This window comes from Salmo salar, chromosome 17 (assembly GCF_965601325.2).
Source record: "Salmo salar chromosome 17, fSalSal1, whole genome shotgun sequence".
Classification (NCBI taxonomy): Eukaryota; Metazoa; Chordata; class Actinopteri; order Salmoniformes; family Salmonidae; genus Salmo; species Salmo salar.
Genome location: NC_138307.1, coordinates 51,502,989 through 51,527,343, shown reverse-complemented (window position 1 = coordinate 51,527,343; position 24,355 = coordinate 51,502,989). Strand labels below are relative to the sequence as shown.

The following is a 24,355-nucleotide window of genomic DNA, read 5'->3' as shown; positions in this document are numbered from 1 at the left end:
CAAGCCCGTTGGGGAGTTGCAGTGACCAGACAAGATCGTAATTGGATATCACGAAATTGGGGAGAAAAAGGGGGTAAAATACATTTAAAAAAAATATATTCAATCAAAGATTTCAAATTGACAGGATGGTGCTTTTAATATGTAGACATTGCAACAGTAATGTTAGTTTAAAATATCAGAAAATATGGGACAACCAACATATAACACAACAAAAATAGAATTCACAAGTATTATTTTCAATACAGCATTCACACAAGACTACACTAGGATTGCAAAATTCCAGTAATCCTGAAATCCTGTTTGGAGGATTCTGGATTCCCTGCGTATTCCTTCCTGATTCCTGGAATCTTTCAATCTGGGTTTCTGGAAAAGTTACCCACATTTTTTAACACTACTCTACACACAAACAAACATTTGCTAAAAGCTGACATAACACATGTCATACAACAAACAAGCAGTGTGGATGATTCTGGTAGAAAATGGGAATTAGACAAAAATAATAATAACACTATTTCTCCCTACTCCGCCCTCTCGCAGTATAATTCTGTTGTTATATATACATGTGAGAAGACAGTTTGGCCACATCCTTGTGAATATGAAGATTTACTGCAAATATTCTGGCAATATTTACCTTTGTCATAACAAATTATGATTTCTGAGGTAAGAACCAACCAAGACGGTATCAAAATAGTCAAATCAAGCTCTACGGAAATGTTCCCCATAATTCAATATCAGAGACAAATGCCTTCTTGTTCTCTAAAGCAAAGAAAAATGTGCAACAAATATTTTTACTTTCACACAAATAAAAAAGGAGTCACAGAGAGAGATTTGACTCTGTGTGCATCCAAAATGGCACCCTATTCCCTATACAGTGCACTCGTTTTTACAGGTAAAAAAAAGTGCACTATAAAGGGAATAGGGTTCCATTCCAGACAGAGTGTGTCGTGCAGTTCTGTAGACAGTGTTTTAGCAACATGATTAGTTGGCTTCTAGATGGCGACTTGCCCACGTGTGGGTAGTGTCTTCTAAAGAACCAGGGAAAATGTATTTAAAAAAAGGCCAACAACTTAAAAAAGGTAGAGTATGTTTTCCCCTGATCAGCAAATTCATTTGCATAAAGGAATACAACGTTCCTTTAAAAAGGAAGAAACTGTCAGCACGCACACACAAACATCCACACTCAGGAACATTAAACATATACACCTCTCAGTTCTAGAACCACACAAAGTTCCGGAACTTTCATGAACACAGTAGAAACAGTATGTCCTTTCCTGTGATCAATTTATAGCGACACTTGGTCAGATAAACACTAACGTAATCGCAGTTTAGATGATTTCCATACCACGATATCATTCCATCCATCACTAAAAGACAATGCTAAATAGATTATTAATTACTTTAAACAGCTCTGTACACACAACACAGGGTACAGACAGTGTGTTCGTTTACATCTCTTTCTAGCTTTCTTTCGCTCTCATTTATCCCACTCAACTTCCTTTATCTTTATCACTTACTTGTTTCACTCACTCTCTTGCTCACCTCATCCACTCACTACTTTCTCTATCCCTTGGCCTTCACTCAGGTGTGGGTTTGGACGTGTGTGTGTGTGTGTGTGGGGGGGGGGGGGGTCTACTCTCCTCTCCCGTGGAGGACAGTGCTTCTGGGAAGGTGGGGGGTGAGTTGAGGGAGGGGGGGGGGGGGTCATTGGCAATGTGCCGCCTCCGGTGGGGTGATGGAGGTCAGAGGTTCAGGGGTCAGCGGCCCCTCAGTGGAGGAGCTCCTTGAGGTCACTGTCCGTTATCTTGGCATTGTCTCTGACGTCATCGAATGTGTACGTCTTGACAATTTTCCCATTCTGAAACACTGTGTGTAACAGGTCCTGGAGGGAGAGGGAGGGAAAAGACCAAATTAATGTCAGTGAAGAGTCTAATTAACTAACCTCAAAGGGTCACATTTGACTAACCTCAATAACTAAAACATGAATTTACAAAGGCTATTGGAATTGACGTGGGAGTTAGAGATGACATGTGGACTCAACTCACCACGCCGTACTCCTCCAGGTCTCCCTTGCCCTCCTCCAGAGTGACAAAGTTCCCGCTTGCTGTCCGGTGCAGAGACAGACGACCTTTCTTTGACCTTTTGTTAGGGTCCGCCACCGGGTCTTTGAACACATTCACCTGACACCAAATGTTAAACAGTTACACTTCTCCTTCCAGTGAAGGTAGGCATGGATGTGTGTCTGATAAGAGTCCTGCATGGGCCAGTTTTTTGGAGACGCACCCGCCCTCGCCAGCCATGTCAATTCCGAGCCCCACCTTACATCAGGGTAGATTTTTCTCCACAACCTGACCCACCCACCAAATAATAATTTATTCAATTGTTGACTCCAGAGTACTATAGGCTATTCCCCTTTCCTGTATGAACTGATTTGTCTGCATGTCTAGTCAACATTTGGATAAAAGGAAACCATGCCATGAATCAAGAACCTTATCTTCTTATATCTCACTGTCAACTCAAAATTGCTTTGAAAATAAGAGTCTTCTAATTACCCAATGAAAGCCTATAGCTGACATACACTGAATATTGCTCGATAATCAAATAGTTTAATTGAAACTCACATAAACAACTCCCAGAATCAAACAGGCTATAGGCTGCAAAAATAGCATTTATTTATTTTGTAGGGTATACTCAAACGTTTACCAGCAGCACAGGTTTAAAATATATATGACCTGCATATGGTCCAAATGAACAAAAGCCTGAATTAAATGTAACAATTAAACTGATAATTAACCGAATTATAGTAAACAAATACATGCTTGCACTTTCTGCAGGATGTGTATCCATCTACGGGATTGTTTTCATCCAAAAAATGATGTTTGCTAAACAGCCTTGGCACTTGAATTGGAACCAGTGCTTTGGTCAGATGACCTGAAAATAGAGCTCTTTGGCCACGCAGACCAGTGGTGGGTTTGGTGTGGAAATGAGAATGCATGAGCAGAAAAGAATCCCATTGTAAAATATGGTGGTGGATTTCTAATGTTACAGGGCTATATTGCTTCCACTGATCCTGGGGACCTGGTTAAGGTTAACGGCATCATGAATTACCAGGTTATTTTAAGCCAAAAACCTGGTTGCTGAAACCTGGCCGCAAGTGGATCTTCCAGCAAGACAATAACCACAAGCACACACCAAAATCAACATTTTGCAATGGCCATCTCAGTCTCCGGACTTAAAACCCACTGAAAACCTGTGGTTTGAATGGAAAAGAGCAGTCCATAAGCACAGACCAAGGATATCAAGGCTCTGCAAGGATTCTGTATAGCGGAACGGTCTAAGATCCCTCCCAATGCGTTCTCAGTGTCGTTATTCTCGCAAGGTGAGGTATTGAAAACAGGGTGTCAATCATTTTGACCCCTACCTTTTTGAGGAAAAAAAAAGTATTACTTGTTAAACAAAATCTCTTTCTCTGAGCAATTATATTCGCATAAAATCATTTATAAAAAAGTTTTTTAGCATACAATTTAGCTCAGTATTTGAATGATTGATTTTATACAGTCATTTCTGCTCATCTTTATCAAAAGTGTCAATCATTTAAGACCCCACTGTAATATAGTATGTGTGTGTGTGTGTGCGCACGCGTGTAATGCTCTGCTCACCCCCAGGCCGTTGGTGACCACGTAGCTGCATTTGAAGGAGCAGTTGAGCAGGTCCCTGGTCAGTTTCTGCAGCAGAGCCCCTCCAGAGCCAAAGGCGATGTTCTCAATGCTCCACTTGTGCTGCTTCATCCCCTCCACGATCTACACACACAGATACACGCTCTGTTAAAACGGACACTCTCTATGTGTGTGTGTGTGTGTGTGTGGTGTGTGTGTGTGTGTGTGTGTGTGTGTGTGTGTGCGCGCGCGCGCACCTCTTGCAGGGTGTTGATGTCCACTCCGTCCCCCTGTATAACTCTGATATAGGGCGGCAGAACTTTGTAGCCTTTGGAGTTCTCTGTAGGGATAAACTTCTTCCCCAGGATCTCCAGCACCTGAGTAGAGGAACCACAACGTTTCTATTTAAACTAAGAAAGCTAAATCTGTATGGGAGGAACATACAGCACCGACTGAGAGGGCTTCCATAGGGCTCAATCTCAACTACAGAAGCCCGGTCATGGCTCAAAATACCACCCAAATCATGCACCCTCCGTAGCGCAGTTGGTAGAGCAAGGGACTTGCAACGCTAGGATAGTGGGTTCGATTCCTGGGACCACCTGTACATAAAATGTATGTGTGCATGACGATAAAAGCATCTGCTAAATGGCATATTATTATTACACTTATATCAAATGGCAGATTAACATGGACGTTGAATGTGTGTGCATCTTTCTCAGAGGACCTGAGTGGGACCTACCTTCAGTACGTTATCCACAGGGTTCACTAAGTCGGGCAGACCACGTGGAGTTTAAGGGGGTTGACTTAGGGTTTAGTTAGGCCTAGTGTTACCTTCAGTACGGTATCCAGGGGGTTCCCTGAGTCGGGGCGGACCACCAACGGGGCGTCAGCGCTGCGGGACTCAATGAGACTCCTCAGATCTTCTCCCCAGATCTTCTCACAGGCGTTGTAGATGTCATAGCTGTCACTGACGATAGACACGGGCACGTTGGGAAACTGCCTCACGATGTGCTCAAAGGCATCTCGCTCGTGGTCCTTCCCCCACGCCGTGATGGTGCTGGAGAGAAGGAGGGAGAATACAAAGTTATCAGATCTACTGAAGACAACAAAAAACCAAATCCCTCTCCCTGTGAACTCATCCACGTAGAGCTGCACTACCACCACTAGAGGGCATCCTTATCAACGCTTTGCAGAGACTTGACTTCCAGAAGCTCATGTCCACAACAGTGCACTGTAGCTAGCTAGCAATGTCCTTTTAGTTTCTTTCTGAATCTATCTGTGCATTACCCTTGTCTCAATTACAATTTGAACTTTATTTCATGCTATCAAATCAAGCCTACCTGTATTAGCAAAGAAGTGAGGCAGTGTATCTCGAAATGCATTGATATCTACCACCTTGGAGAACCCAGAGAGTGTGGGGGGGGGGTCGAGTACTGTGTGTATCATATGGAGAGGAATGTGACTGTGTCTCTGCGGAGTCTCTGGAAGATGAAACTAAAACGGACCGTCGTGATTCCGTAAACACAGTGACCAGGCCAGGGCCTCTGGAGCCGAACTCCCAGAAACCAACGGGGCAAATGAACGGTGCAGTGGAACAGTGGTACAGCCAACTCAGCTAGAGATGTACTGTACATCTCCTGTGTGTGTGTGTGTGTGGTGTGAATGCACTGTTATCAATAGCCTACACAAGCATAGCAATTGATATTTGGATACCAAAGCCATCCCCTCCTGCTTGCTTTCTGGGGCTAAGATTCGGGACCAAGTAAGATATGTTAGTGTGTTAACTGTGTAGTCACTGTGTGTCTTGACTGCATTACCTGTGCTCCGCAGCGGGCACAGAGAAGCCAGGCACAGGGTCTTTGGTGCCGTAGTACTTCTTAATCACGCCGATGCCAGCCACTGTGTCTGTGCCCTTAAAGTTCACTAGGTGGGCAGAGGCTCCGATACCTGCCGTCTGAAATGGGAAAGATGGTGAGTCAAATGTCTCTCTCACACACACACACACACACACACACACACACACACACACAGTATTCAGACCCCTTGACTTTTCCCACCTTTTGTTACGTTAAAGCCTTGTTCAAAAATGGATTTGAAAAAAATACACGAATCTACACACAACAACAAAGCAAAAACAGGTTTAGACATTTTTGCAAATGTATTTAAAAAATAAAACTGAAATATCACATTTAAATAAGTATTCAGACCCTTTACTCAATACTTTGTTGAAGCGCCTTTGGCAGAGATAACAGCTTCGAGTCTTCTTGGGTATGACGCTATAAGCTTGGCACACCTGTATTTGGGGAGTTTCTCCCATTCTTCTCTGCAGATCCTCTCAATCTCTGTCAGGTTGGATGGGGAGCGTCGCTGCACAGCTATTTTCAGGTCAGTTGTTCGATCGGGTTCAAGTCCGGGCTCTGGCTGGCCCCTCTACCATAAAGGCCTGATTAGTGGAGTGCTGCAGAGATGGTTGTCCTTCTGGAAGGTTCTCCCATCTCCACAGACAAACTCTGCAGCTCTGTCAGAGTGACCATCGAGTTCTTGGTCACCTCTCTGACCAAGGCCCTTCTCCCCTGATTACTCAGTTTGGCCGGGCTGCCAGCTCTAGGAAGAGTCTTGGTGGTTCCAAACTTCTTCAGTTTAAGAATGATGGAGGCCACTGTGTTCTTGGGGACTTTCTAGGCGGCAGAAATATTTTGGTACCCCTCCCCAGATCTGTGCCTCGACACAATCCTGTCTCGGAGCTCTACGGACAATTCCTTCGATCTCATGGCTTGGTTTTTGCTCTGACAAGCACTGTCAACATGGGACCTTATATAGACAGGTGTGTGCTTCTCCAAATCATGTCCAATCAATTGAATATACCACAGGTGGACTCCAATCAAGTTGTAGAAACATCAAGGATGATCAATGGAAACAGGATGCGCCTGAGCTCAATTTTGAGTCTCATAGCAAAGGGTCTGAATACTTATGTAAATAAGGTATCTGTTTTTTTCATTTTTATAATCGCTTTGTCATTATGGTGTGTAGATTAATGAGGAACATTTTTTACTTAATCAATTTTAGAATAAGGCTGTATGTAACATAACAAAATGTGGAAAAAGACAAGGGGTCTGAATATTTTACGAATGCACTGTATATAACACCATGCCCCCCCCCCCCACACACACACTGTTCCTCTACCTCTTGTGAGGAGACTCCCCTGTAGCCGAAGTCATGCAGCTTGTACTCCAGCTTGTCCAGGTTGCCAGAGGTCTCCAGCAGGTACTTTGCCAGAATCTTCTTCTGCTCCCTGGAGTTGGTCGCCACGGTGATGGGGTACCAGACCTGAACAAGGATGGTCTGGAAGGGAGGAGGAAGAGGGGACAAGGGAAGGTGGTTAAGTAGATGGCCATTCTAGAATGGGCCCAAGTCTGGAGCTTCCGAAGCACAACTTTCAGTGCTTTCAAAGAGTCTCGCTCATTCCCATCTCCCTGCATCCATCGTCCTTCCCTCATCCCTTCATCCTCCCCTCTCTAATCCCTCCCTCCCTCTCATTCATTCCTGATCCCGTTCCTTACGCTCTCTCCTCCATTTTCCTTGAACCGTAGTGTGCCTGTCCCTGCCCTGAACCCGAAAAATCCCTCTGACCCCACCACAGCCCCATCCACACCCACCAGTCACCCCATCACAGTGTAGTGAGCTGGAACATGAACCCAAAAGCAACCCTCTTGACAGACCCTTTATCCTGCTATGTGAAGGGGAAGTGGGCTGTTTGGGAGGCTCAGGGGCTAGACCCATATTCCCTGGGAAAGGGACAGGGACAGGACATCCACAAGTCAACACTGGGTTCGATGGGGGGGAGGGGGGGGGGATTCCTCACACGGCAAGCCCAGGACAGAGTTACTTAGCCGTCGCCCACTGGCAGCTAGAGATGCCTGGGTCTTTGTCTCAGTCCAGTCATCATTGAACGGGCGAGTCAATATTATCACGCCCATGTACGAGTGTGTGTTTAGTCATATTTCTCCCTCTAGGAGCTGTGTAGTGTGTATGTACGTGAGAGTGTGTACGTGTGTGTGCAGGGTGCTCTGTACGCTCTACAGGGTCAGAAACACCTTGTTAGCCCCTAGAAGGTTATCACTACATCTATACATGCAGGGTTACCCGACTCTCACACACTACCAGAAGATGTTGCCAGCCACAGCTCCAAAAACTACAACACAATATGTGAAAAGGATCATAATAATCTCGAAACAAATGAATTATCTTTAAGGAACTGAAGCCATACAGGCCTACGATACCGCTGGTTGTATTTCGACGTGTGCAGTGATGCCGACGCAGTGGTGATCTATAGCAGTAATGCCAGGTGGAGACTGAGGGGGGTGCCATTGAGCACCGTAGTGTGGATGGGGCTAACAGAGCCAAACCATGATATATTGTATAATACAGTGGTCAACCTGATCTACTGCTCAGGAAAAAAACGTGACTTAAAAAATGTAAGTCTATGGAACATTAACTTGCAAGGCACAGCTGAGCATAAATTGAAATAGTTTGCTTTTTTTATTTTACTGGAGACACCTGATTCTGAGGGAGCAACCCCCAGGTGAGGCTGACCAGAGAAAGGGGACACCGTCTTAAAACCTTATGGCGAAACTCTAGTCGCACTGCATTATTCATGAACAAATTCATGTTGTTCCTATGACCAGAGTAAGTGAAATATTCCTCGATATTAAAATAGACACGATGAGCTGTTAATAATAAAAACACAGGCCTATCGATATACTTGGCTACTCATTCATTGTAGCTGCAGTGCTGGTTGTAGCGCAAGTTAAAGTAAGGAGAAGCGCATCTTATGTTTTGTAAAAGTGTTGAATAAAAAGAGTGTTGACAGTGATGAATAAAAATTTAAACATGAACTCACTGATAAAAACAACATCTCTTTGATGTATTCTTTGAGTCTCTCTGGTCATGGTTTAAAAAAAATGTATGAAATCTCACTTAGACTAGTATCAAACTTTTCTGTGGGGTCGTGGAAGTTATAGGCAGTGATTTGAGCTATCCAGTTGGCAAGCCAGTAAGCCCACTTGATTTATCTCTCCCTTCAGACAAATTAAATAGTTCAAAATGGGAACACTTTGCTTACCCGCCGCGCAGGGCTTCTGAACCAAGCGCACCTACTGCTAACAGTGCAAGACAAAACATTTTTTTTAAAGGAGTGCAAGGCTTTATCGTTGGCTTTTCTACAGAAATGTTTGGTGATCGACGAGGAATGCCTTGAAGGTCGCGATCGACCGGTTGGCGACCAACTGTTAATATGATCATGTGATGGTGTCAGACCAGCAAGTCCACCGTCTGCTCTTCAGCGGAACTACTCTGCACGTTCACGGAGATCGGCCTGAGAAAGACACCGCACAGATTCACTGATCTTGATCGCAAAATGAGTAGTCATCCGGGAGGCAAGATGACTTGTAGATCAGTGATTCTGCAGAGTGACTGCTAGGAGGTGGAGACAGGGTTCAGGTCAAATAAGTGCGCTATATAGGGAATAGTAGGGGTGAAACGGTGCGTGTATTCGTACTGAACCCTTCGGTACAGGGTCCACGATGCACGGTTCGGGTACGCACTGCGAACAATGCATTTCATTGTAAAAAATAAATAAACCAATGGCGTATAAATTAACGTGGGAAAAATATCCACATAGTAATAAAGTTGTTTATAGTTGTCTGTAGCTTCGCTCATGAGTTATTTCACTCCAGCGAGAACAGAGCCGAGAGACCGTCGTTTCAGTTTCCCTGTAAAGTATAACGGGGATCGCCAACATGTAGGCTCTGTTCATTGCCGATAGGAAACATGTTTAAAGTGGTCGAGCCGCGCTTCACTATTCCTTCCCCGTACACATTTTGCCCAGACATTAATACCTGCCTTATACAAAAGAACAACGTGAGAGCGAGTTGTCAGAAACGAGGTCTGTTGCTCTAACAACAGACAGTTGGACATCTAGAGCTACCCTTACTGTAACGGCTCGTTTCATTACCGCAGAGTGGGAGATTACAAGCCATGTCCTTCTAACACGTCCCCTTGAGTGTAGTCACACCAGTGTAAACTCGGGGGAAGAGCTAAGGGAAGTAGTTGCAGTGTGGAAGTTTGAGAGGGAAAATGTAACGATTCCTGTGACAACGCTAGAAATATTGTAAATGCAGTTGCAGGGGCTGGATTGGGGCCACAGATAGGATGCTTTGCTCACGTTGTTAATCTAGCAGCTCAAAAAGCAACGTCAGTGAATCCAATCTCTCGCCTCCTAGCAAAGACCAGGAAGGTGGTATCCTTCTTTCATAAAAGCACAACTGCTGCACATGTTTTCAAGACAAAACAGGAGATGCTGGAGCTGCCAAACCACAAACTAATCCAAGATGTCCCTACTAGATGGAATTCAAGCCATGACATGGCTGAGAGATACCTTGAGCAGAAAGCTGCGGTGTATTCTACACTGACTGATCAAGCTGTGAGAAAGAATGTCAAAGATATTGTGACTTAGTCTGAAAATGACATAACTTCCTCTGCTAGTCTTATCAAAGTGTGCCGACCTCTCAAAACAGTCACACCACTGATATGCACTGAGAGCATTCCATCAGCTTCCATGGTCCTGCCTATGAAAACAGTGATCCTGAAATCAATGGTGGCGTCTGATGAAGATGAACCCGCAGTAAGGGATGTCAAGACTGCTAATCAGAGTTAACCTGGAGCCTAGATATGCTGACCCTGGTGTCCAAGACTTCTTACACAAGAGCACCGCTTTGGACTCCTGGTTCAAGTCCCTGCTGCACCTGGATGATGCTGCTCGTCTGAGAGTCTACAATGAACTCACAGCAGAGATTGTGACCAATATACAACAGGTATTGTATTTATTTTGTTAAATGTGACATTTATTAATTAGTGATTTAACAATTAATTATAAAGTAGTAATTGTAATTGTCATAATAGTGTCTGATATATATTTCTAACAACAAATCATATTTTTAAAGCCACTTCAGAGATAGTAATTTTCATGTAATTTAATTCTGCAGGGTCAAGCCACAGATACCACAGGAGCCAACCCCTCCGCAGAGACGGCGGGAGTTGTTCTCGACCCAGGAACAGGGAACCAAGTCAAAGGTCAAGGTCATAGAGGAGGAGGTGACCTCATACAGGGAAGTGGACTGTATTCCCCTGGATGCTGATCCACTTACAGACCAAAGATTTAATATACCCTCATGTTGCCATGTTAGCAAGGCGCTACCTGGCTGCGCCTGGGACCTCTGTCCCTAGCGAGAGGCTATTCTCCACAGCAGCTGGCATTGTCACAGCAAGCCGATCTGTGCTCACCGCAGATAATATGGATAGACTAATCTTCTTAAAGAAAAACTAGAAAATCTGTTTTTTGTTTTTTTCAAGTAACCAGTCTCAAATGGTCCTATTTTGTTTAAGTCACTGCTATGTGACTTAATTTTTATATATGCTCCTGGACTATGCACTCTTGTTGAAATTCTGTTTTAAATGACTTTTATTTCATGTTATAAGGCAGGCACTGCTGGTTTTTGATGTCCCTTTGTTTCCATATGCTCCTGGGAATTCAAGCTACCCATGTTTACTATTATAATAAATGGAAAATCTAAATACAAATGACATATTTCTCAGGCATTTATTTTGCCGATGTATCGAAACCGTACCAAACCGTGACACCACTGTAACGTACCGAACCGTGAGTTTTGTGAACCGTTTCACCCCTAGGGAATAGGGTGCCATTTGTGATGCAGCACCCATAGAAACCATCCTAGTCAGAGAAGCTAGCTAGTAACACTCCAGGCTAGACAGACAGATGCAGGATACGTGAAGAGGTTGTTTACAGAGAGACTGATGGCTCTCATCATAAGTGAATTAAAAAGCGTAGAGTCACTGTGGCAGTGTTGTGTGGTGTGCTCTACAGGCAGGGCCTTGGTCAGTGAGGAGTGAAGTTAAATAAATATTATAATTTATTTTAGATCAGGCAGTCTCCGAAAGCCCCACTGACTCTAAGGAGTCATTTGGAACAGACAGGAAGGACCCAATCCAGTCACATTGATGGAGAGAGCTAACCTACCTCTAACCTGACTGATTCTGCATTCAATAATGCCATGGAAATCCACTCCATTCCAAAATGGCTGCCGCTCCCCCCCAACTGACACTCACCTCCACCCAGTTGGTGAGCCAGTAGCATTCTGGGTCGGTGCTCTCCACGGTGAAGAGGACGTTACCCCGTGGGATCACACTTCCCTCAGGCACCGCCTTGATCTCTATGGGTAGGTGGCCATCATACTTCTGCAACACACACACACACACACACACACAATTTACCCTAAAGCCCACGTCTGATCCATTTTCTTTATCATATTAGTCAAATAAAAGTATGTTTTAAGTATGTTAAAATTCTATATGGAGAAAAAATTGCAATAGGACACTAATCAAATTTAAGTGACCCTGATCAGCACTAGTAACCCAGTATTTTCAACATCTGGTACTCATAGGGAAGCATGATGTGGGCCTAATTGGGTACTAGGTCTACCACTAGGTAGTGATGTCAGAGTTCAGAGAACATCTAATGTGATCTCTATGGCCTCTCCCTCAGTCCTCTTGCTGTGAAGATCTGACAAGAAACCTGTTTGTGGATGTGTGTTTTTACTATTCTCGTGGGGACTGGTAAATAATCTATTATGTCATTTTGTATTCACTTTTATTGTAAATAAGAATAGACTATGTTTCTAAACACTTCTACATTCATGTGGATGCTACCATGATTACAATACATTATTTACCATTCATTTCTATTGGGCACAAAATAATCTGAAACACAACCAAAACAAACAGAAAATGCATCCAACAAGGTTGTAGAGTCGCAAGCTTGATGTAGTCATTGTGTGTTAGGAATATGGGACGAAATACTCAACTTTTGACTACTTTAATACATATAAGTGAATTTGTCCCAATATTTTTGGTCCCCTAAAATGAGGGGACTATGAACAAAAAGTGCTGCAATTTCTAAACGGTTCACCCGATATGAATGAAAAGCTGATGGTCAGCACTTTAACCTCATAGTCATTGTATAATTTCAAATCCAAAGTGCTGGAATATAGAGGCAAAACTGTCCCAATACTTTTGGAGCTCACTGTAGTAAAACAAACTTGTATGTGTACCTCCAGTATGTAGTTCCAGCCCTTCTCGTTGAAGACGTCATCCTGGAAGTGTTCCCTGTAGACCTCTTTTGCTTCCTGGATCTTCTCTGGAGTCACCACCTTCCCTGGAGGGAGAGGAAAGAAAGAAAGAAAGAAAGAAAGAAAGAAAGAAAGAAAGAAAGAAAGAAAGAAAGAAAGAAAGAAAGAAAGAAAGAAAGAAAGAAAGAAAGAAAGAAAGAAAGAAAGAAAGAAAGAAAGAAAGAAAGAAAGAAAGAAAGAAAGAAAGAAAGAGAGAAAGAAAGAGAGAAAGAAAGAGAGAGATGGATAGATATAGAGAAAGGACAGAGAGAGAGAGAAAGGACAGAGAGATAGAGAAAGGACAGAGAGAAAGGAGAGAGAGATGGAGAGAGATAGAGAAAGGAGAGAGAGATATATATAGAGAGATAGAGAAAGGAGAGAGAAAGCAGTTAAATGTTTGAAGCATCAGTGAACAAGTGGAGTGTATAGGATAGAGAGATGTGACAGTTTGTGAGAGCAAAAGAGTGAGAGAAGGGGGAGGAGAGAGAGAAGCATTGGAATTCCAAACTCTAGTCCATCCGTGTGCTATTACATTAGTAGCGTCTCTCTCCCTCTTACAGAGCGCCGTTATCCTGCTGCAGAACATGCTGCAGGCTAGGGACACACACAATGTATACAGCTACACATACAACTACACACAGCCACAACTTAACAGTTACACACACACACCGTGTGCTTGATATGACCCCGTTCAAATAAAGTAACAATGTTGGTATTTTTTAAAAAGGTTATTTGAAGACAAATAAAAAAACAAAGTTAAGAAAATGTTATTCTAAGCTACTTCTTGCGGGGAGAACTCTGTATCATTGTAGTGAATCAATGCTAGTAGCCCTTAGCACAGCTGCCCTTTGTGTTGCTGGGGCTCAAAGAGCAGATGTTCCTTTGTCTCCAGTCCACGCCAGTCCTAAAGCTCTCTACAGCACCTCTCTCTGCCTCACCGTGAAATCACTTTGAGTTCCATTCTGATGCTGTGTGGGAGAATAAACACAGCTCTAAGCTAAGCTTAACCTTCTACAAATCCTAACCTTGGAGCAGGCACCATTAGGGTACAGAGTGAGCAACTGAGCTTGGATCAGTGTCTAGGCTGAGGCTGCCCAAGGTGGGACATCCAGCTAAGCCTCAACAGGAGGCTCTAAGCTCCTTTTACAATAACTGATGGCCAGAGGAGGAGCTGTAGTCTAGACCATGTTCAAATACAGTGAAAATAAAAACGGCCTTCTCTTTTCCTGACTTCCTACCGTGGAGTAATCGCTGACCGGGCATTACTGGGTAGTGAAATCCTAACCAATGACGTTAGGTCAACCATAAGGAAGGATTCCTTTTAAAAAGTATTGGAACGTGATCCTGGGGAGAATCTCAATCGCATTTCCTTGATTCCTTGAGTCCTCTCTCCACGCCTCCTTCTCAAAACCCATCGGATAAAAGTCATTTAAAGTTGAGTATTTGGTCCCATATTCCTAACACACAATGATTACATCAAGCTTACGACTCTACAGACTTGTTGGATTCATTTGCTGTTTGTTTTGGTTGTGTTTTCAGATGATTTTGTGCCCAATAGAAATGAATGGTAAATAATGTATTGTGTCATTTTGGAGCCACTTTTATTGTAAATGACACAATACATTATTTACCATTAATTTCTATTGGGCACAAAATTATTTGAAACACAACCAAAACAAAAAGCAATCTTTGTGAGCTATGAATATAGGACCAAATAATAAACTTTTAACTACTTTAATACACATGAGTGAATATTTCTCAATACTTTTGGTCCCCAAAATGGGGGGACTATGTACAAAAAGTGCTGTAATATCATTTCAAATCCAAAGTACAGAGCCAAACAACAAAAAATGTGTCACTATCCCAATACTTTTAGAGCTCATTGTATCCTTATGGGGACCAAGCAATTGATTCTCATTTCAAATCGTATTTTCCCTAACCCTTATCTTAATCTTAACCCCAAACCCCTGCACTTAACCCTAATTGTAACCCTAACCTAGCCAAAAATAGCATTTTTCCTTGTGTGTTTGGTTTTACTATCCTTGCAAGGACCAGAAGTCTTCACAAGTATAGTAAAACAAGGACAATTCAGACACACACCACACAGACACACACTTCAGGTAACATCTTCACAGCAAGAGGACTGATCAATCATAACTTTCAAGTGAGGCAGAAAGGAAGGATTGCTTTTCAAAGTATTGAAACGTGATCCTGGGGAGGGACCTCTGAACTTCTCATTCAATGGGTTTTGCGAAGGAGACGTGGAGAGAGGACGTGAGGAATCAAGGAAATGCAACTGAGATTCTCCCCTGCTCAGTCTAGATGCTACAGAGCCTCAGATGCTGCCAGTCCACGGTGTAGAATTAATCTGAGCACCTATTAAAAGATATGCTAGCCTTGATCACATGACAGTGATTCTCCTGCTGGCAGAGACAGGAAGGATCACTCTCTTCACTTCAACTCTGCAGACTAGTAGCAAGGCCTAATGGTAGAGAATGTTAACTCAAAGAAGAGCTATTTATATAGGCTTGGATGTCTTATTTTGCATTATGAGGACATCAATACGATCCTTACCTTTTAAGTATTTGTTGGTGATGTACTGCAGGCCATAGAAGACCGTCGTCTCATACTTGACTTTTCTGTTCTTGGTCGGGTCGGCCCTCTTCTCGCGGCACTCGAAGTAGGAGTAGACTTTACTGGTGTTGGGAGGGTACTGCTTGTAGTGCGTCACCTAGAAGAAAGATGGAGGAGACAACATGGATAAAACACATAACTTCAGGCTATAAAATGACAGTTAAAGAGATTGAATGGTGCTTTGGTGACATCTCAGTCTCTCTAGGTGCACCTGGGACACCCAGGTATGTGTAGAGAAGTGGAACAGAAGGAGGAGGATGGGCACATTGGGGACAGTTATAAAAAAGAGAGGGACAGAGAGATGGGCTGTGGAGCAGATAGAACAGTAAATAACGCAAAACACAGAGTAATGAGAGAATCTGCCGACGATGCTTTTATTGATTAGCCACGACTACTATGTACATATAATTACACTGGCCTCGCCACAGCGGCATATCTGGCTGGCACCGTCCTGTGTCCTCGTCTCTGGGCACGCACACAATCAATCTCTCTCACACTTTCTGGGAATTCAGTCAGCTGTAAAACGGTGTTACTTCTGACCCTCTCCCCACCGTACCTCCGGGCTGCACTGGCCTTGCACATACAATGACATAGCCTACACAACAGGTCACTCGGCCTAGGTTATTAACCAACGTTGTCCCATCCTTCACTAGCCCCCCAACAAGACCTCATGAACTAACCAGTAACCTAACCATTGATTGAACCAAAAGTCAGTTTTGCATCTCCCCCGATGGGTTAGCTGATCCTAGAACTGTGCCTAGATCGATCAGTGCTGGCCTGGGAATCAGTCCACTGGGACCTGCGCTCTGCTAGAGAGACGAGCCCCCTGCGTGTGATGAGCCCCGAGTGTCACTGGCTGCTGGATGGATCCAACCAGCTCAGTCTGAATGCACACATTCTGAATTTAGGGACACAACAGGAGAGAGAAATACTAAATTAAATATTTTCATGAAGCACAATTGACCAAGATTAAAGCTATGTTGGGAGCCGTTTGACTCCATTCTGTTTTGTTCACAAATCTCACTTTTTGGGGGGTATTTTACCAGACCAGGGGCTGTGAAACAAAAGTTCGTATAAGCTTTGTTGGCAAAGACAGAACACTCTGAGAATCCAATATTTCTCCATGGTTTTAGGACAGCCGTTAGGGACTTTATGGCCTACTTTATTACCCTTTATTACCCACCATCATGTTATGGTGTATCAGTCACAGTAGCCTGCGCCCTGCCTTTAGTCCCCCCCCCCCCCCCCCCCCCCCCCCCTCTATCCTCACAGGCCCTCTAGTTCCAGATGCCGAGGAGTCACTGTATGGCATTGAGCCCAACAGACAGATGTTTTTGTGCCACTATATACACACACGTCCAGAGAACAGCATCATCACGGCACTGACAGTTGATGCTGGCTCATTAAAATATAATAGGATTAATGTGCTTTGTGCAGCATTTATTATTGTCCATCTGGTAAAGAGGAAACAACATATCAGTTCCACTATGTTTATATAATAGTGTTGTGCCACAGTGGTATAAAAATAAGACTATGCAGTATTGTGTTGTGACCTGTGAGTGAGAGATTCAGTTGATACGACAGCTTGGATGACAGGCCATGGACAAGGGGCCACAAGGAAATAACTATATTTCTTGTAGTATTGTACTCGACAAAAAGCAGTCAGTCATAACTATACCATTTCTGCCTGCAAGGTCTATAATTGTACCTATCAGCAGACAGCTGATTCTCCTTCAAAGAAAAGCGTATCCTAAGGCTTACCAAAGTTTCGCTTTTGTTTCAGGATCTGCCATAGTTTTTTTTTTTCCAAAGTAAGGAAATGGATAGTAACACCAGAGACGCTGGTCTGTTAGCTACGTCTCTTGCAGAAGCTAGCCTTCCCTCGGTTTGGTAGCAAAAAAATAAATAAATCACCCGCTCAATTTCATCGCTTACTTGACCTAGCTACCGCCTTTTAAATGACCTGCTACAGCGTTCCCATTCACAACACACAGACTACATATCCTTTGCTCATTCGTTAGCTGCCTGCCTAGCAAGCGTAACTAGCTGCGCAAAGGTGAGCTCTGCGTAGATTCGCCCGTGGCCATTCCGTCAGTCATCCGAGATGAAAATAGGGGGAAAAAGGATCCTTTCAGAATGTGGTACTACCTTTTCTACCTGCCCACCATCTCTCCTCCCCATTTGGCCTAGCGATCTGACACAGAAAGCGACCAAGGCAAGCGCGATGGCCTTGGAGGATGCAACCACCTTGGCTGATAGAATTCAATTCACACTGAACACACGCACACAGTCGCACTAAACATACCGGCGTCACCGACTCACCTTATACGAATCAGTAGCTAACAAGATGTTGAAATGAGGGTCTCTGTGCTCCATCTTCCCCTTGGTTTCAGTCAGTCGAGGGTGTCAGTATTATTGCTCGGTGTCGGGGACTAACAGCCTAGCTCTGTCGCTGGGGAAGGGACGCTGAAGAGGCGGGCAGAACGCGGGCATAACGCGGGTGGTAGGGAGGCGGGACTCGCGTCACACAAGCGGAGGGGCAGACGATAACGTAGTGTAGGGGGGTAACGCCACAATGCAGGCTTATCATTTGCCCAGATTCTTAATCGTAAGGGCTGTTCTAGGATCAGCGGCCTATACCAACACTTGAACTGCAATATATAGAGCGAAAATGATTGGAATTAGTAAATACTGTAACTAAAAATAAAAATTGACCATGCTAATACCATGATAATGAAGATGTAAATGATTGTATATAAAAATGTATAGATACAAATATGAGACCGCTGTCAAATTAATTATTTGTGAAAATATTTTTTTCCCCAGGAGCCACCATTATTGTTGTAATATCTCTGAAACCAGAGACGGAAAAGGAAGCGAGACATCCCACTATTTGTTACAGTCTATGCATCCCACTCTCTCGTTTTTTTCTGTTTCAATGGAAGTCTATGGGCTTGTTCGACATTGCAGCCGCCTTTGCTGGAATCATTGAAACATAGGTGAAATGAAAACCACCATAACCAGAAGAGAGCGCTATTGTTCAACACACCCAAACCTCACTGACAGCAGTTCTAACCAGTGATGTATATAAAGTTTACAAACACTTAGGTTGGAGTCATTAAAACTCGTTTTTCAACCACTCCACAAATTTCTTGTTAACAAACTATAGTTTTGGCAAGTCGGTTAGGACATCTACTTTGTGCATGACACAAGTAATTGTTTACAGACAGATTATTTGGCTTATCATTCACTATCACAATTCCAGTGGGTCAGAAGTTTACATACACTAAGTTGACTATGCCTTTAAACAGCTTGGAAAATTCCAGAAAATTATGTCATGGCTTTAGAAGCTTTTGATAGGCTAATTGACATCATTTGAGTCAATTGGAGGTGTACCTGTGGATGTATTTCAAGGCCTACCTTCAAACTCAGTGCCTCTTTGCTTGACATCATGGGAAAATCAAAAGAAATCAGCCAAAAATGGTTGCCCTCCACAAGTCTGGTTCATCCTTGGGAGCAATTTCCAAATGCCTGAAGGTACCACGTTCATCTGTACAAACAATAGTATGCAAGTATAAACACCATGGGACCATGCAGCCATCATACCGCCCAGGAAGTAGACGCGTTCTGTCTGCTAGAGATGAACGTACTTTGGTGCGAAAAGTGCAAATCAATCCCAGAACAACAGCAAAGGACCTTGTGAAGATTCTGGAGGAAACAGGTACAAAAGTATCTATATCCACAGTAAAACAAGTCCTATATTGACATAAGCTGAAAGGCCGCTCAACAAGGAAGAAGCCACTGCTCCAAAACCGCCATAAAAAAAGACAGACTATAGTTTGCAACTGCACATGGGGACAAAGATCGTACTTTTTGGAGAAATGTCCTTTGGTCTGATGAAACAAAAATAGAACTGTTTGGCCATAATGACCATCGTTATGTTTGGAGGAAAAATGGGGAGGCTTGAAAGCCGAAGAACACCTTCCCAACCGTGAAGCACAGGGGTGGCAGCATTATGTTGTGGGGTGCATTGCTGCAGGAGGGACAGGTGCACTTCACAAAATAGATGGCATCATGAGGCAGGAAAATTATGTGGATATATTAAAGCAACATCTCAAGACATTAGTCAGGAAGTTAAAGCTTGGTCGCAAATGAGTCTTCCAAATGGACAATGACCCCAAGCATACTTCCAAAGTTGTGGTAAAATGGCTTAAGGACAACAAAGTCAAGGTATTGGAGTGGCCATTACAAAGCCCTGACCTCAATCCCATCAAATTTGTGGGCAGAACTGAAAAAGCGTGTGCGAGCAAGGAGGCCTACAAACCTGACTCAGTTACTCCAGCTGTGTCAGGAGGAATGGGCCAAAATTCACCCAACTTATTGTGGGAAGCTTGTGGAACCCTACCTGAAATTTTTGACCCAAGTTAAACAATTTAAATGCAATGCTACCAAATACTAATTGAGTGCATGTAAACTTCTGACCCACTGGGAATGTGATGAAAGAAATAAAAGCTGAAATAAATCCTTCTCTCTACTATTATTCTGACATTTCACATTCTTAAAATAAAGTGGTGATCCTAACTGACCTAAGACAGGGAATTTTTACTGGGATTAAATGTCAGGAATTGTGAACAGCTGAGTTTAAATGTATTTGGCTAAGGTGTATGTAAACTTCCGACTTCAACTGTGTGTGTGTGTATATATATATATATATATATACTGCTCAAAAAAATAAAGGGAACACTTAAACAACACATCCTAGATCTGAATGAAAGAAATAATCTTATTAAATACTTTTTTCTTTACATAGTTGAATGTGCTGATAACAAAATCACACAAAAATAATCAATGGAAATCCAATTTATCAACCCATGGAGGTCTGGATTTGGAGTCACACTCAAAATTAAAGTGGAAAACCACACTACAGGCTGATCCAACTTTGATGTAATGTCCTTAAAACAAGTCAAAATGAGGCTCAGTAGTGTGTGTGTGGCCTCCACGTGCCTGTATGACCTCCCTACAACGCCTGGGTATGCTCCTGATGAGGTGGCGGATGGTCTCCTGAGGGATCTCCTTCCCAGACCTGGACTAAAGCATCCGCCAACTCCTGGAAAGTCTGTGGTGCAATGTGGCGTTGGTGGATGGAGCGAGACATGATGTCCCAGATGTGCTCAATTGGATTCAGGTCTGGGGAACGGGCGGGCCAGTCCATAGCATCAATGCCTTCCTCTTGCAGGAACTGCTGACACACTCCAGCCACATGAGGTCTAGCATTGTCTTGCATTAGGAGGAACCCAGGGCCAACCGCACCAGCATATGGTCTCACAAGGGGTCTGAGGATCTCATCTCGGTACCTAATGGCAGTCAGGCTACCTCTGGCGAGCACATGGAGGGCTGTGCGGCCCCCCAAAGAAATGCCACCCCACACCATGACTGACCCACCGCCAAACCGGTCATGTTGGAGGATGTTGCAGGCAGCAGAAGGTTCTCCACGGCGTCTCCAGACTCTGTCACGTCTGTCACGTGCTCAGTGTGAACCTGCTTTCATCTGTGAAGAGCACAGGGCGCCAGTGGCGAATTTGCCAATCTTGGTGTTCTCTGGCAAATGCCAAACGTCCTGCACGGTGTTGGGCTGTAAGCACAACCCCCACCTGTGGACGTCGGGCCCTCATACCACCCACATGGAGTCTGTTTCTGACCGTTTGAGCAGACACATGCACATTTGTGGCCTGCTGGAGGTCATTTTGCAGTGCTCCTCTTGCTCCTCCTTGCACAAAGGCGGAGGTAGCGGTCCTACTGCTGGGTTGTTGCCCTCCTACTGCCTCCTCCACGTCTCCTGATGTACTGGCCTGTCTCCTAGTAGCGCCTCCATGCTCTGGACACTACACTGACAGACACAGCAAACCTTCTTGCCACAGCTCGCATTGATGTGCCATCCTGGATGTGCTGCACTACCTGAGCCACTTGTGTGGGTTGTAGACTCCGTCTCATGCTACCACTAGAGTGAAAGCACCGCCAGCATTCAAAAGTGACCAAAACATCAGCCAGGAAGCGTAGGAACTGAGAAGTGGTCTGTGGTCACCACCTGCAGAACCATTCCTTTATTGGGGGTGTCTTGCTAATTGCCTATAATTTCCATCTGTTGTCTATTCCATTTGCACAACAGCATGTGAAATTTATTGTCAATCAGTGTTGCTTCCTAAGTGGACAGTTTGATTTCACAGAAGTGTGATTGACTTGGAGTTACATTGTGTTGTATAAGTGTTCCCTTTATTTTTTTGAGCAGTATATATATATATATATATATATATATATACACACAGTATGTCACAAAAGTGAGTACACCCCTCACATTTTTGTAAATATGAGTATATCTTTTCATGTGACAACACTGAAGAAATGACACTTTGCTACAATGTAAAGTAGTGAGTGTACAGCTTGTATAACAGTGTAAACTTGCTGTTCCCTCAAAATAACACAACACACAGCCATTAATGTCTAAACCGCTGGCAACAAAAGTGAGTACACCCCTAAGTGAAAATATCCAAATTGGGCCCAACGTGTCAATATTTGTGTGGCCACCATCATTTTCCAGCACTGCCTTAACACTCTTGGGCATGGAGTTCACCAGAGCTTCCCAGGTTGCCACTGGAGTCCTCTTCCACTCCTCCGTGACGACATCACGGAGCTGGTTAGATGTTAGAGACCTTGCACTCCTCCACCTTCCGTTTGAGGATGCCCCACAGATGCTCAATAGGGTTTAGGTCTGGAGACATGCTTGGCCAGTCCATCACCTTTACCCTCAGCTTCTTTAGCAAGGCAGTGGTCGTCTTGGAGGTGTGTTTGGGGTCGTTATCACGTTTGAATACTGCCCTGCGGCCAGTCTCCGAAGGGAGGGGATCATGCTCTGCTTCAGTATGTCACAGTACATGTTGGCATTCATGGTTCCCTCAATGAACTGTAGCTCCCCAGAGCTGGCAGCACTCATGCAGCCCCAGACCATGACACTCCCACCACCATGCTTGACTGTAGGCAAGACACACTTGTCTTTGTACTCCTCACCTGGTTGCCGCCACACACGCTTGACACCATCTGAACCAAATAAGTTTATCTTGGTCTCATCAGACCACAGGATATGGTTCTAGTAATCCATGTCCTTAGTCTGCTTGTCTTCAGCAAACTGTTTGCGGGCTTTCTTGTGCATCATCTTTAGAAGAGGCTTCCTTCTGGGACGACAGCCATACAGACCAATTTGATGCAGTGTGCGGCGTATGGTCTGAGCACTGACAGGCTGACCCCCCACCCCTTCAACCTCTGCAGCAATGCTGACAGCACTCATACGTCTATTTCCCAAAGACAACCTCTGGATATGATGCTGAGCACGTGCACTCAACTTCTTTGGTCGACCATGGCGAGGCCTGTTCTGAGTGGAACCTGTCCTGTTAAACCACTGTATGGTCTTGGCCACCGTGCTGCAGCTCAGTTTCAGGGTCTTGGCAATCTTCTTATAGCCCAGGCCATCTTTATGTCGAGCAACAATTATTTTTTTCAGATCCTCAGAGAGTTCTTTGCCATGAGGTGCCATGTTGAACTTCCAGTGACCAGTCAGTATGAGGGAGTGTGAGAGCGATGACACCGAATTTAACAGGCACCTGCTCCCCATTCACACCTGAGACCTTGTAACACTAACGAGTCACATGCCACTGGGGAGGGAAAATGGCTAATTGGGCCCAATTTGGACATTTTCACTTAGGGGTGTACTCACTTTTGTTGCCAGCAGTTTAGACATTAATGGCTGTGTGTTGTGTTATTTTGAGGGGACAGCAAATTTACACTGTTATACAAGCTGCACACTCACTACTTTACATTGTAGCAAGTGTCATTTCTTCAGTGTTGTCACATGAAAAGATATACTCAAATATTTACAAAAATGTGAGGGGTGTAGTCATTTTGTGAGATACTGTGTGTGTGTGTATATATATATATATATATATATAATATATAATATATATAATATATATTACATTTACATTACATTTAAGTCATTTAGCAGACGCTCTTATCCAGAGCGACTTACAAATTGGTGCATTCACCTTATGATATCCAGTGGAACAACCACTTTACAATAGTGCATCTAAATCTTTTAAGGGGGGGGGGGGGGGGGGGGGGGTTAGAAGGATAACTTTATCCTATCCCAGGTATTCCTTAAAGAGGTGGGGTTTCAGGTGTCTCCGGAAGGTGGTGATTGACTCCGCTGTCCTGGCGTCGTGAGGGAGCTTGTTCCACCATTGGGGTGCCAGAGCAGCGAACTGTTTTGACTGGGCTGAGCGGGAACTGTGCTTCCTCAGAGGTAGGGGGGCCAGCAGGCCAGAGGTGGATGAACGCAGTGCCCTTGTTTGGGTGTAGGGCCTATATTTTTTTTAAATTATTTATTATTATTATTTATATATTGGTTGTAACTGATGGGATTCAATAAGAACACTCATCATGCAAAAACTGTTTAGCTTAGAATCTTTGCTAGTTTGATATAATAGTATGAAATAATACCATGCCGGAGAATGACAAATGCTTCCTTTTTCTTTTTCTTTTCAGGAGAAAACGTTTTTAGTGAACATGACAATGGAATATGAATATAAATGCACCAGTCTTGGCATGGAAACAATAACATACTTATCCCAGTTTATAACAGCCAAAAAAATATGTTATATTTATGATTATGCAATGAAATTGCATAATCATAACGGCATTATTTGGCTGTGGGTTTCTGTAGTCCAGTTCCCTCAAAACTACAGTTATGGCGACTCTGAGCGACCAATAAGAGCACAA

The 24,355-nt window shown here is 43.8% G+C and overlaps 1 protein-coding gene across 1 annotated transcript; it reads right to left on the bottom strand.

Annotated features, from left to right (window-relative positions):
* Positions 1-117: 117 nt before the first annotated feature.
* LOC100380855 (nicotinamide phosphoribosyltransferase) lies at positions 118-18,089 on the bottom strand. Its single transcript, XM_014152971.3, has 11 exons — positions 17,852-18,089; positions 15,470-15,626; positions 12,839-12,942; positions 11,838-11,966; positions 6,837-6,995; positions 5,471-5,607; positions 4,485-4,710; positions 3,911-4,030; positions 3,657-3,797; positions 2,043-2,177; positions 118-1,879 (listed from the first exon to the last, which is right to left on the bottom strand). The coding sequence occupies exons 1-11, from the start codon at positions 17,903-17,905 to the stop codon at positions 1,766-1,768; spliced, it is 1,476 nt and encodes a 491-aa protein (XP_014008446.1). The 5' UTR covers positions 17,906-18,089; the 3' UTR covers positions 118-1,765.
* Positions 18,090-24,355: the final 6,266 nt, after the last annotated feature.

Coding starts and splice junctions, on each gene's coding strand:
- LOC100380855 (XM_014152971.3), bottom strand. CDS start 17,905: ATGGAGCACAGAGACCCTCATTTCAACATCTTGTTAGCTACTGATTCG. Junction 11,967..12,838: donor GCTGGAACTACATACTGGAG/GTACACATACAA, acceptor TGTGTGTTGCAG/AAGTATGATGGCCACCTACC. Junction 2,178..3,656: donor TGGTCACCAACGGCCTGGGG/GTGAGCAGAGCA, acceptor ATTTGGTGTCAG/GTGAATGTGTTCAAAGACCC.